Source organism: Ipomoea nil, unplaced genomic scaffold, assembly GCF_001879475.1.
Source record: "Ipomoea nil cultivar Tokyo-kokei standard unplaced genomic scaffold, Asagao_1.1 scaffold1576, whole genome shotgun sequence".
NCBI lineage: Eukaryota > Viridiplantae > Streptophyta > Magnoliopsida > Solanales > Convolvulaceae > Ipomoea > Ipomoea nil.
Window position 1 is genome coordinate 1065001 of NW_017618004.1, and position 14997 is coordinate 1079997.

At 32.7% G+C, this 14997-nt stretch overlaps 1 protein-coding gene across 1 annotated transcript; it reads left to right on the plus strand.

Annotated features, from left to right (window-relative positions):
• The first annotated feature begins 4706 nt into the window (after positions 1–4706).
• On the plus strand, positions 4707–14641 carry LOC109190486 (probable LRR receptor-like serine/threonine-protein kinase At1g56140). The gene is made up of 24 exons (XM_019340971.1): positions 4707–5019; positions 6790–6964; positions 7081–7152; positions 7391–7462; positions 7576–7647; positions 7760–7831; positions 7924–7995; positions 8085–8156; positions 8304–8375; positions 8474–8545; positions 8659–8730; positions 8949–9020; positions 9102–9167; positions 9436–9501; positions 9653–9697; positions 10261–10325; positions 10670–11052; positions 11633–11828; positions 11920–12087; positions 12576–12694; positions 13041–13251; positions 13343–13574; positions 13670–13820; positions 13987–14641. Exons 1-24 carry the CDS (start codon positions 4854–4856, stop codon positions 14368–14370), a joined length of 3147 nt encoding a protein of 1048 aa, XP_019196516.1. The 5' UTR covers positions 4707–4853; the 3' UTR covers positions 14371–14641.
• Positions 14642–14997: the final 356 nt, after the last annotated feature.

Genomic DNA, 14997 nt, shown 5'->3' on the forward strand with positions numbered 1-14997 from the left:
GAAAATTTCAATTCCAATGTTTGGTATACATGGGAATTGAAAGGGAATAAGTAGTATAAAGTCCAAAATTCCCATTATTATTGTCAAGCATCAATTTTAGGTTAAAAAGGGGGAGGGGTAATTTTGTCTCATCATTATCTTTTTTTTCTTCCTAAAATTCATGGAATTAAAATCCTAAGGGGCATGAGATTTTTATTTCATGAAAATGAGGGAATTGCAATTCTTTCCAACCAAACTAAGGAATTTAGTGGCCTTTGGAATTACGTGGGAATGGAATTTAAATTCCCTCCAACCAAACGCCTTGTAAGTGTAATAACGTCACAATTGTACGTCATGAAAAATTTTCTAAATTTAAATAACTATTTTTTATTGTAAAATAAAATTTTTACAATATCTTTTACTATAATACAATTTTTCAAAAATAAAAGAAATGATGATATGTTGATGATATTAAATTAGTTGATAAAAAGAATTTTTTAAAAAGGTGATAAAATACTACCCTTTTTTTTTGTACAAAAAAAACATAATAGTAAAAACTAATTTAAAAAACTTTCTTAAACAAATTTATTATTATCAAAATGAGAATGAAAACGTAACCGTACCAACAGCGATACGTCATCGGAAGAGAATTTAGATCGTAGACAAAGTCAAAAATACCTGATCAGATGAGGACTGGAGATAGATTTGAATGTATGGTGCACGTGGAATTTTATCGTGTTTTTAGGACATATATAATTAAATTATTATTATTTTGAATGCTACTGGCTCTATTTCAATGTAGTATCCATTCATATACTTTCTCAACCTACTGAAACACAAAGAACCAATAACGCCTCCACTAAGACTCGAACTCACAACCTTCCAAATGAAAGTCCAACTCGGGTACCATTAGACCACATAGTATTATCCATCACTACTTAAGCGAAGCTCAGGGCTTTGATGAGGTGGTCTACATGCACACATACAGGGAGCAAAATAAGTTGGCCTATAAGATGGCGACGGACGCGCTACAACACCAGATCGGGCTCCACATTCTTATGGAACTGCCTCCGGCCTTATGGGATTACATTGATAAAGATCAAATCGGTGCTAGGGTCATGCGCAGAACCTATTGAGCAAGGGAGCGTGACAGTAGAAATCTCTAATTTTTTTGAGTATCCCCCTCCTTCTGAACAAAAAAAAAAAAAAATTATTATTATTATTATTATTTTTAAAAAAACATCTTCTTCCCAATCTATCCCTATTAACAAACATGAACGAACGGAGATTACTCCTTTTTTATTTGTTAAATTTTTTTTTAAAGTTCGTGTTCGTAATCGTTCATTAAGATTTTTAAAAATCTTTTTTGTATTCGTTTGTTAAGCATTCATTAGTGTTTGTTAATGTACACGAACACGTTCATGTTCGTTAATATTAACGAACACGTTCACGAATATGTTTGTTTATATTTGCAAATATGTTCCTTAACACGTTCATGAACTCAATCGTAATAACCAAACACATGCACATGTTCATGATCACAATCCGTTCGTAAATAATAAATAATATATATATGGAAGGGATCAGGTGCATTTGAGGCTTCCCGTGCGGTTATGCGGGTGGACGCACGTTAAGCATTAATCTGACGCACTTAAAGTACACAACACACGCATATTAAGCACACAAACAAAACACCTTCAGAACACAACCTCACGCATGTTAAGCACAAGCCTCACGCATGTTAAGCACAAAAACACACGCACCTTAAATTTTAAAAACAACTCACATTAAGTACACACTCACACACATTAAGTATAAAACTCACGCACCTTAAACACACGACTCACGCACATTAAACACAAAAAACTCACGCACATTAAGCATAAAACTCATGCACTTTAAAGTTTCAACAACAACTCACACAACAATTCACATTAAGTACACACTCTCGCACATTAAGAACAAAACTCACACACATTACGCACAAGACTCACGCACATTAAGTACAAGACTCACGCACATTAAGTACAAAACTCACGCACATTAAACATTACACATTCACGCACTTTAAGCACAAATCTCATGCACATTAAGCACAAGACTTACGCACATTAAGTACAAAACTCGCACACATTAATCACCCGCACAATCGCATGAGAAACACTTAAATGCACCTGAACCTGAACCCCTCTCTCTCTCTCTCTCTCTCTCTCTATATATATATATATATATATATATATATATATATGGGTTTAATTGCTTATTCATGAATATTATTAAATCAACACTAAACAAGATAAGCTTGTTTATAAATATTATTAAACAAATATAAATTAACTAGTTTTTTTATGCGCTCTTAGTAAACGAGCCTATGTACAGTTGATATATATAGAAAAGAAACTTATATAATTCAATATTAACATCAAAACATCCGGTGCGGCTTTTTTTTTTTTTTTTTTTTTTTTTTCAAATCATGCAATTAATATAGCAAACAAATTAGAATTTATTAATATTATAAAAATAATTAAGTAGGCACATAAATTTTTTTGAATGTTATTGATTCTATTACATTGTAGTATCGGTTCAAACATATTTTTTCAAAATAATGAAACACAAAGAGTCAACAACACATCCACTAAGTTCTTTTTCAACACCCAGAAATACTATTATAATACAAAAAATGTACTAAATCTCATATCAACTTGTGGTAAATTTATTGTTTTTTTTTTATTTTTAATTTCAAGAAAATAGGGATTATAAATTTATAATCGCAAATCCTGTAAATATAAAGTAGTATGCCTCGTTATTTCAATAAAATATAGGATGTAATCAGGAAATAAAATGATTAATAAATCAGCTCCCAATTAGAAATGTATATGACACGCCAACAAGATGAGGGCCTTAAATTTGAAACATCTGAGTCAACGTTTGACGATGTCACTTTATTTTATTATTAATTTTTCATGTAATGATTTCATGTATCAACCATTCATTTCAACAAACTATTACATCAATATTTGTTAGTTCCTGTTAGGAGTTTAACTTTATAAACTTCTTATTGACTTTTATTATTAAGTTTGTAGAGGTATAGATTTGTAAATATAGATGTAGATAAATTAAATATATATCATAATAAATTGTGTTCAAAAATTCGATTGGTCAAAAAAAAAATAAAAATTTATTAGTCCGTTTACCAATTCGCCTACTACCAAACGTCATTAGTGATTAGACGTTAATGAAAGGAATCACACATAATGACTTTAATTTATTTTTACATTTAAAATGATATTTTTATTACGAAGATTATTACTTAATTTTCACTTGATATTACGGAGTATTTATGAAGTCATAAAAAACAAAATTTATTATTTGTTGCTGGTTACCCATGAATTAAATTATCTCACGATCTAATCTAACTAACTAATGAGAGGTATGTTATATCACTCAATTATGTTTGTATTTTTTGTGCTTAATTATGTGAAAAAATAATGCACTTTTTGTAAACAAAGAAAATTGAATAATGTATATTTGATATTCAAAATTCTGGTTACATGTCAAGTATCAATGCGGTGTGGGTACAAGTCCCTGAATGATCCTCTGATTTTTCAATTGGATGCCTTGAAGGGCCTCCGGATTTCAAGTGGCTTAATCTTTTTAAAAAAAAAAACTTATATATATATATATATATATATATATATATATATATATATATATATATATATATATATATATATATATATATATATATATATATATTAGCTTGTTCTTCTTGAAGGGCTTCCCGGTTCAAATGACTTGATCTTAAATGGAGGTTTGGATCAACTGAATAATATATATTTCCAGAAAACCTCCTATTTATAGTTGTAGGATAGAAGAGTTTGGAATAAACTGGTCAAAGAGGTGAAACTTTGGAATAATGACCAGGGATTGAGTCTCACCAGCGGCAGTGTGGGAGCAACCTCTCAAAGTTAGGGGGGCTCCTTGTGCGCAGTGAGCACCGGTCTAGCCTCTATGGTTCATGTTCGGTTGAGTCATCATAATTTACATCCTCCCAAATGCTCTGTCGGGACGGGGTGTGGGCATAGAAGTTTTTTGATAAACTCAAACTCTTTTGATATTATCTAATTAACAAATTAGATAATATCAATATTATCCATAAATATATTCAAATATACTAATATTGATAAATAATCAATATTTATCAAAATTTAAGTGTCAACACTTTTATTTTATTTAAAAAAAAAAATCAAATTACCTGTACATTGTTAATTATTTTGTTAGTTAAGTACAAAGTATTAATTAAAAAAAGTTTCACTTTTTGTCATTAACTATTGTGACATTATCACATAGTTTTACACTTTTACTACAAAATAATCAAATTTATCACAAATAGATAAATACATCATTTACAATATATTTTGTTTAGACAAACATCTTTTTATTATAAATACATATAAACAGAATATAATATAGATTCCTTAACTGGTTTATTTGTTTATAAATAGAATAGAATATAAGTATATGAAAAGTTTTCGTTTACTGTTAAATGAATAAAAGTATTCGACTTTTTTTTTCTATATTTTGGGTCTTCCTATCTAAAATCACTCAAAATTTCATATAAAATTGTTGGCAGGGGAGGACTTTTATGACTCGTTGACTGATTATATCATTATATTAAAATCTCCATTTGGCCTATATATATTATATTTATATGGGGCATTAACAAATCCAATTATCTGTTCCAAGTTGTCAGCTCTCCGGTTGTCTATGTCGGCCCCCTTTGCCACTTAATCGTTTACACCTACAAAAAGCACTTCTCTCCCTCTCTCTCAGACAAATACATTCTCTCTCTCTTTCACAGAGTTGTTTTGCAGATGAAGGGGAAGCCGGTGCCAAGTGGAGTTGGTCTGATGAAGTACGGCGCAAGCTTCTACGCCGTCGTGATTATAGCAATTGCCATCGCCGCCCCGCAGATTCTTCCGGCGGCCCGAGCGCAGCCGCCCGCCGCCAACAACAACGCCACTGTTGATCCCGCTGAAGGTGCGCAACATATCTCATCTTCTCTGAAATTTCCCTTCTTTTTTTTTAGTAACAAATGAATATATTCTGTCTCGTGATCCTAGTAAAAAAAAAAAAAACTATTAATAACTTGACGTTACTATTCGAAAGTCTACATTGAATAAATTCTGTCTCGTAATTTAATCGACAAAGGATCACAAAAGAATTCATAGTTGATCAACTACTACTAAGTTAACAGTCAAATCATATTGATTGAGGTTATCGTCAATTTTCTTCTCCTGGTCTGTGTGTCTGAGCGCAACGGCGCATGTGCGTGTTGTGATTGTCCACTGAAAGTGATTGTGGCCGCCTTTTGGTTTGCCCACAATCTTATTTGTTCTTGGAGGAAAGACTTCTTCTTTCTTTCCCCCAAAAATAATAATAATAATAATAATAATAGGGAGTACATTATTTTAATTTGTTATTAGTCTGTAATTGTCTGTTTTTATATAATATAATTACAGTTGTCATTTTTCGTTATGATATTGTGTCTTTAGCCGCCTTTTGTCTTAAAAAATAAAATTTTTTGTTTGCTTCCTTATAGTTTATTTTTTAGATTACGATTTTACTGACATATTAATCACAAGAGTTCTGTTACATGCACTTTCAAATTTTACTCTCTTATTTCTATTCTCTGAAATAACAAATAAGAATGAATTATTTTTATCATATGGGTCCACAAAAAAGTGTCTACATCAAGAACATGTGAAAGAAAGTACAAGTTGAGAGTATAAAATAAAAGTCTATCAAGTATTTTCCTTAATCACACAGATAGGAATCATTTTCTGAGTCTTAAGAAAAATTTTGTCAATTTTTTTTTGGGAAGGACTTCAAACTCGTTTTTGAATCTTTTTAAAAAAATGAAGTTTGAACTTAAGATTTGGTATTTATAGAAGAAAAAGTAATGTTGTAAGACTTTAAGGGTAGTTTAGTAATTAGATAATATTTTTTTTAAATAAAAATAAAAAATATAAAACGTATTACTTTTTTTCTTTTAAAAAACAGCTTTCCTATTTTTTCAATTTAACAAAGATTGTTTAAAAAAAAAACTTTTTTATTGTTTTTAATATTTTTTAAATGTAAAAATTATATATAACTTTATCTATATTATTATTATTATTATTATTATTATTATTATTATTATTATTATTATTATTATTTAGAGTTAATTCCACCATAAGTTCATTGTCTTTTGTAAAAGTTTTAAATTTAACCTCAGACTATTATTTTTGTCATTTAACATCCCAACCTATTATTTTTTGGACACTTTTAGTCATTTTCATGACTTTTCCTGTTTTTCATAAAGACAATTTTATCATTTCATATTTTTATTTTGTTATTTTTTTCGATTTAATCAGTTTAAACCAAAAAAATAACAAATGAAAACTATAAAGAAACAAAAATGTCCTTACTAAAAATAAAAAAGTCATAAAAAGAACTAAAAATGACTACAAAATAATAATTTGGGATGTTAATTACCAAAAATAATAGTATAAAACTAAATTAGGAATTGTCAACCTATGGTAGAATTAACTTTTATTTATTTACTACTTTCAAAAAACTTTTATTTATTTACTACAAACTTCAACTTCACTTGTTTATATACTATACTATATCAAGCTACCGACCAACCTATCTATTTACTTTACCTATTGGGGATTCAACTTGTTGAAAAGAATTTGGCATTCTGTTTTTGGCCTAAATTACTGCGGAGCACTTCACTTTAATTCATTAATGGACGCTGTGCTGCAGCTAGGATTCTGAACTCTATATTCCAACAATGGGGGATTCGGGCGAACAATATGTGGAACTTGAGTGGAGAATTGTGCTCTGGCGCCGCCGTCGATTCTACCGGCATGCAAGAGCAGTCTTTCAATCCGGCAATCAAATGCGATTGCTCTTCCACCCCCTGCCACATCACTGCCCTGTAATCTACCATCTTCTCCACTTTCTTCTCTGGAATTCATCAATTGTTTATAATTCTTTTTTTTTTTTCGTATTTATGGAGATCAATGCATCATGATGCATGTTTTTTCTTCGCAGGAAAGTTTACGCTTTAGATGTTGTCGGTGCGATTCCGGATGACCTTTGGAAGCTAAATTCCATCAATGATCTGTATGGTTTCTTTCTATATAGTGTATAATTTGGATCGTAATCATTTTATGTGGCAGTTTCGACAAGCTCATTTGATTATATTATTAAGATTATTGATTGAACAATCCGTGTTCTACACTTAAGTAACTTGGGATTTGGTAATGGATTATTTACAATTATAACCTGCCTGTGTGTATGTATGTACGGAGTAATATATAATTCTCTTCTAAGTCCAGACACCTCCTCATTTTGTTTGTAGAAATCTGGGCCAAAATTACCTGACAGGCACACTATCCGCTTCCATTGCAAATATGAGTGGTATGCAATACCTGTAAGTCAACTATATCTTCGGTATTTAACTTGATATAGTTATCTCTGTTTCATGTTGAGTACATCAACAGTACATGTGTTAATGCATATATGATTCTTTTTTCATTGTCACAGAAGCTTAGGCATTAATGCATTGTCGGGGAAGCTTCCGGAGGAACTTGGATTGCTGACTGACATGAGATCCTTGTAAGACATTATTAATGTCATTCGTGGATATTATTATTCATTATTGATGTATATGATCAGGATATAATTGGACATTTGTTTGCACAAAATTGAAATTTGCATGTGTTGGCAGTTCAATTGGCACAAATAACTTCTCTGGACCTTTGCCTTCGGGGCTTGGAAATTGGAAAAGCCTTACACAAATGTAAGATTGATTCAATGCTTTTAACAATAAGACTTCCAGATGCGAGCTACAGCTTTCTCTTTATATTGATAGATTTTTTATTCAATTTCCAGCTATATAGATAGCTCTGGTGTTAGTGGTGCTATACCTCCAACATTTGCAAATCTTCTGAACCTAGACACAGTGTAAGTTCCCTTGGTTTTTTATTTTTTTAAAGTAAAAATCAGGTCAATTCTGTAATCGCGTTCAATGGAGTGAATTTTGTTTCTTTCAGGTGGGCTTCAAACACTGAGCTTACAGGGAGGATACCTGATTTCATTGGGAACTGGTCAAAGCTTACTACCTTGTAAGACTGTTAATAAGATTATTATCCATTTCAGACAGTCCATTGCACTTGATATCTAGATTCAATGGAAAATCATTCTTAATCCATGCCCATTGCTGGTTCTCTATTTTCCATTGTTTATGATTGGCATCAATTGTATTTCTGCAGGAGGTTTGAAGGAAATTCATTTCAGGGCCCAATTCCATCTACACTTTCAAATTTGACCTCAATGGTTGACTTGTGAGTTTTATCCAAACCCTTACTTTTTTTATGTGTGTTACAAAGTTTGTTTTTCTTGTTAAGAATATTCTATTGTCTACTGCACTGGATACTTGCAGGAGGATAAGTGATCTTTTGAATGGGAGCTCTTCACTGGACTTCATTAGAAATATGAAGAATTTAAGCAAACTGTAAGGAGATATAATCAGCTCCAATCTGCAAATTTTTATTATACTCCTGTTTTTTGCCTGTTTTTCCCCCTGGAATCTGACCAATTATAATGAACTGATTGCTTGGTCCTTAGAGTTTTGCGGAATAACAATATTTCTGGTTCCATCCCCTCTAATATTGGAGAATATCAGAGCTTGTCACTGCTGTAAGTCCTCTGGTTGAAGGATGTTTTTAATTGAAATCTTTGAATGTCTACTTCTTTTGTTTGAAATGAGATATTTACTTTGTAATCCCAGGCTAAAGCCAAAAAGATGGGGGATTGAGGGTCAATATTTAATATAATTGCAAATTTTAGTAATTCAATTTTATTTATCACTCCATAAGAAAGCACTGCTTAACCATTTGTCTGTTTTTTTGTTATAGGGATTTGAGCTTCAACAATTTGACAGGACGTGTTCCAGATCAACTTTTCAACCTTAGTTCACTCCAAAATTTGTAATAAATCATCCCGGAGTTTCTTTTACTTTGGTCCCATTTCAATAGCGCACACTTACATATGGTCATTCCAATCTTCAGGTTTCTTGGTAGTAACAAGTTGACAGGTTCTTTGCCTGCACGGAAGAGCCCAAATCTACAGAATATGTGAGTTTTATCCTTTTAATTAGAAAGCTGAACTTTATTGCTGTAAATATTCATCCCCACTTAGCTTATGGCATTAACTAACCCCCTAGACTTAGATCTATATAACAATTAATTGTTCAGTTACTCTACATATTATATCTGTGTTGTTTCCTGCATATATATATATATATATATATATATATATATATATATATATATATATCTGTTATTGGCCGTTGGTTATCCTTAACACTTAGCATGTTTAACATCCTCAAGATTTTACCTGCAGCGATTTATCGTACAATGAAATATCTGGGAACTTCCCTTCTTGGACTGGCGGACGAGGTTTACAACTGTAAGTATGAATAGACAACAAGCATCACACTGTGTCACTGTGTGACATTCCTTCCTAATCTGTGTGTTTTTGTTTCAAGATTCACTTTCTAATATAATAGAGGTCTCTTCTTGAATTCTAATGTTGCCACTTGCTATTTTATAATTTGCAGGAATCTCATCAGCAATAACTTTACCATAGACAGCTCTAACGGCAGGTGAGAGTTACACTTGACCATATATATCATGTTTTGGAATCACCATCTTCAACTTTTTGTTGTTCTTTGAATTTTCCAAAGGTCATATATCTGTTCTTAGATAATAAATATGTTGCTAATAATTAAAATGGTGGAGATATATTTTAGTCAGTTTAAAATCTACATCAGGCTACTCATCTCCATGTCTTGGTTGTGGGTTAGGATTGGTGGTGCTGGAACTAGAGCCTGAACCGTACAGTACCAGTCACTGTTCTAGTTCCAGTTCAGAATTCGTTTGAATATATAAATTTTAAAAATTATAAAGGGCGTTCTGAGTTTCTATGCCTAAAATAGAGGAATCTTAATTAGGACTTTAGGTTCTTGGCTAAGATTCTGCTGCGAATAGTAAATGGTTTGATCGAAACTGTTGCCATGGCTACATCAGGCTACAGTTTTCTCAGAAAATGTTTGACAGTTTGTTCTGCCAGAGTGATGCAAATACAGTCAAAAAAATTATTTGAGATAGTTTTAATTTCTCTTAGATTTGGTGTTAATCTGATTCAATGCATCCATTCTCCTTTCAGTGCTCTGCCTTCAGGATTGAATTGTCTTCAGAAGAATTTCCCATGTCATCGGGGAGATCCCATTTGTAAGTTAAACCAAAATGTGTTTCATTGATTGATACTTTATGCTCAAAACAAATATGTCGAATTTGTAATTCTTTAAAGATGAAATTTCTACTTGTTTCCAACTTCTGTTCTCTAACTTTTTGTATAATTTTGGACACTGCATACTGTGAAAAGGAGGCCAAATAATTAAAACAGCAAAAGATTTTTGTGTTGAGTTTTGATACTTAATGTTCGTTGTGAAGCATGTATCCTCTGCATGATTAAATTCTGAGATGTTATAAATAATTACATGACTGCTATTCTATTTCTATGCATTTTGAGATAGGGGTCTTTTAACGCTTTCATATTTGCTCATCACCCACAGACTCTAGCTTTGCTATTAAGTGTGGTGGTCAAGAAATAACGTCATCTAACCAGATAGTGTATGAGAGGGATAATGAGACTCTTGGTCCGGCAACACATTACATGACAAGCACAGGCAGATGGGCTGTTAGCAATGTTGGACTCTCCTCTGATAGCAATAGTCCAAAATACACAACCTCCAGTTCATCACAGTTTACAAATACTTTGGACTCTGAACTCTTCCAGACAGCAAGACTTTCAGCTGGATCTCTAAGGTACTATGGCTTAGGCTTGGAAAACGGTAATTACACTGTGACCCTCCAGTTTGCAGAGTCAGTGATCCTGAATTCTAATCCTCCTTCTTGGAAGACTCTTGGGAGGCGCATGTTTAATATATATATACAGGTATGTGTTCTAGGATTTGGGTGACTGTAGAGTCAATAATTTATTTGCAAGTGAATATATTAGAAATTTTGTAAGAGAACTTAATTATTCAAAGTATGATTTAAATGGCATCTGCTCAAGATGAAATTGATGGAATTGATCAAGATGATTTACACATGTGAAGGATATGCTAAAACTCAAGGGCTCACTACAAATTTTGAGCTTAATAGAATGCAACATGCATGCATGTATCCATGCATACCTGCATAGATACATACATGTATATTCCAACTAGATGTTAATTAAGGCTAAGTTAAGTTATACTGTTATAAATTATAGTTAACTGTTTTTACTCTTGATGAGATTGGGTACAAAATTGGCTAAGTAATTGCTCCCGAGTATATAATTATGATGCATTCCTTGAATCCAACTCATCTTTTAGGCTATCTATTGATTCCTTTTCCACAAGGACCAACAAACAGTAGATTGCTTTATATATTCTATGTTTATGTTATAGAGAAATTTGAAAATTTTCTCACACCAATAACTTGTGCTATCTTCACTTTTACATGAGATTTAGCTGAGGTTTTGGTCTCTTCAGGGAAACCTAAAGGAGAAAGATTTTGACATTAAAAATTTAGCTGGGGGATCACTCAGAGGCCTTTCGAGGCAATATAAGGTTCAAGTATCTGAAAATCATATGGACATCCATCTATTTTGGGCCGGGAAAGGAACTTGCTGTGTACCTAGTCAAGGTACTTATGGGCCTTTGATTTCAGCGATTAGTGCAACCCCAGGTACATATGATCCTCACCGATTATCATTTCAAGTAAATGTATCATCAAAGTTTTTTAAAAATTGTATTTTGAAAACTAATCTTTTCTGCAGATTTTGTTCCCACTGTTAGTAACCAACCTCCCTCTGAAAAAAAGAAGAATAGAACTGGCATGATTGTAGGAATTGTTGTTGGAGTGGGAGTTGTGAGCTTTCTTTCTGTATTTGCTGTGTACTGTTTTGTTCAGAGAAGAAAAAGGCAGGACACATATGACGATGAAGGTAAGTAAAAATTTTATTAAAAGTCCTGTTCTATTTTATTTGCTTCATGGTTTTTTTTTTTTTTTTTTTTTTTTTTTCCAGAAGCCCCATAAGTTCTTTTTTGCATAAGAAATTATTTTGTGAATGTATGAGCATAGCTTGGCCTGGATAAAGCAACAAGAAATTTTTAAAAATTGGTTTATCAACTCTTGCTATAGATCAAAGCAGTTTAGGATCAGTTCTGTTGGAAAGATTGCTACCATTTTTCTTTACAATGTCATCTCGTTCAAGAATGAATATAATGTTTATCGATGAACATCTTTTAGATTCATGTATTGCTACCTTTGTTACAAATTTGTATAAGAACAGAACCTTTCTTCTAGTTGTTTCTATTCTCTTTTGGGGGGAGGTAGAAAGAAGTCATTATGTTATGTAAGCCATTTGGTGGGTAAAATATGATTTATTTGAACTTTGAAATTTAATAGCATCTTTTCCTATTGAATTTGCAGAGTTCTTGGGAATGGATGCCAAGCCATATACTTTTAGTTATGCAGATTTAAAAGCCGGAACAAGTGACTTTAGTCCTTCTAATAAGCTTGGAGAGGGAGGATTTGGTCCAGTATACAAGGTAATTCTTCTTGCAATGAAGTGCTAAAGTAATCCTTCCTCAATTTTTTACACAAAGAGTAGAGGGTAAAGTTATATACGTCGGCTATTCCTTTAGAGTTGTTTGAATTGCATCTTTAATTCACTGCATTTTTTCATTATACTTTTCCTCCATAAAATTTATCCTTTCATTTGTGTCAGCTCTGCCTTCTGGTTATAAGCCATCAAAATTGGTGCAGTTATGTGTAAAAATAGATATCTAATGATTTACATTGAAACACAGGCCCTTCATTTTCTTGATGAACATTTGAGCAGCAAATTTTTTTAGCTTAGGATCTATTCTTTAGCCTAAACTTGGTGATAAACAGGGAACACTTGATGATGGGAGAAATGTTGCTGTTAAGCAACTCTCTGTGGCCTCCCACCAAGGGAAGAGCCAGTTTGTGGCAGAGATTGCAACTATTTCTGCTGTCCAGCACCGCAACCTTGTGAAGTTGTATGGCTGCTGCTATGAGGGAGACAGACGGTTGCTTGTGTATGAGTATCATGAAAACAAGAGTCTTGATCAAGCACTATTTGGTATTATCTTATAGTTGTATACCCTTTTTGTTCCTATAACTTATCTCTAATATAAGGATACTGATTTAATTTTATTTTTTAAACTTTCTAGGAGGTAGTAACTTATGCCTTGATTGGCCAAGACGTTTTGAAATATGCTTGGGAGTAGCAAGAGGTCTAGCTTATTTGCACGAGGAATCTCGACTAAGAATCGTGCACAGAGATATCAAGGCTAGTAATATTCTGCTCGACTCAGACCTCAATCCTAAAATCTCAGATTTTGGGTTGGCGAAGCTCTATGATGATAAAAAGACCCATATCAGCACCCGTGTTGCAGGCACAATGTAAGATCATATCCTTAAACCCTATATTCTATTCATGCAGTTTGACTCTATGTCCAAGATTTTACCCTAATGTATCAAACTAATTGTTGATGCAGTGGGTACCTTGCCCCGGAATATGCCATGCGTGGCCACCTTACTGAGAAGGCTGATGTATTTAGCTTCGGAGTCGTTGCCTTGGAGATTGTTAGTGGTCGGCCAAATTCTGACTCGAGCTTGGAACAAGATAAGATATATCTTCTTGAATGGGTATGAATATAATATCAATCTGAAAAAGCTTAGTATTGTCTGAAATATACCTGGGAAAACCATTGAAATAGAAATTAGGACAATTTTTGAATGATGACAGAGGTAGTTGGATTCAGTTCTTAACTAAACAGTTGTCTTGATCCTGACTGTCGCTATTGATATTTAGGCTTGGCATCTCCATGAGAATAATCGCGACGTTGATGTGGTGGATGAAAACCTACCAGATTTCAATGAGGATGAAGTGAAACGGGTGATAGGGGTATCGCTTTTGTGCACCCAAGCATCCCCTGGATTGCGGCCATCAATGTCCCGTGTGGTGGCAATGCTTTCAGGAGACACTGAAGTACCAACCGTAACTTCAAGGCCCAGCTACCTCACTGACTGGAAGTTCGATGATAGAACCAGCTTCATGACTGATATTCATGGTTCCCAAACGGCAGGCGATAATTCATCAGCGGTTACTACAAGTGTGGCAACAACAGATTTACATTCTTCACCGCTAGATGCATCTGGGCCTATGCTTCATGAGATCATTGGAGAGGGTAGGTAGGCAGCAGGTGACACGATCACAGTTTCTGCAATCGCATTCCCAGCAACGTAGTTTGTTTTTCAGCTTCATGGTTCTCTATCGACTATCGCTCTCATGGTACTTATTGTGCTTCCACAGCTACTAAAACCGTCATGGCTTTCGGCTCCACTTTCCTCATGCGCTAGTTTTTGTTACGCATGTAAAAATCCAAAATACCTTATTAAATAGTATGATAATGGTATATTGAATAAATTTTGTATATTGAGTTTTTTACAATATGATGAAATTTTATATTTAATATCTACTATACTATATATATCTATCTACTATATATATATCTACTATACTAATAAGAGTCCAAGAGAGTTAGGCCTATAATATGTAGAAAAAATGACGGTCAAATTTTTTAATCAAATGAATGGTTCAGATTGATTAGATTTTAATTTTTTTTTTTGAGATTTCATAATTTATCCTTAATGAATATGATTATTCATTAACTTTTCCGTTAAATATTAATTTTTCCGTTAATTTTGTTAGTTCACCGTTAACTTATTGATTTTCAATAAGAAAGGTCTTAGGTTTGAATCACATCCCAATTAAAGTTGGCATAATTATTACTCTATTTTACTCTTATTAAATTAAATAATA

What these genes read in the sequence shown, in the direction of transcription:
- LOC109190486 (XM_019340971.1), top strand. Translation starts at nt 4,854, where the DNA reads ATGAAGGGGAAGCCGGTGCCAAGTGGAGTTGGTCTGATGAAGTACGGC. An exon ending in TGGTCAAAGCTTACTACCTT is followed by an intron (nt 8,157 to 8,303) that starts GTAAGACTGTTA and finishes GTATTTCTGCAG; the next exon opens with GAGGTTTGAAGGAAATTCAT. An exon ending in TATCAGAGCTTGTCACTGCT is followed by an intron (nt 8,731 to 8,948) that starts GTAAGTCCTCTG and finishes TTTTTGTTATAG; the next exon opens with GGATTTGAGCTTCAACAATT.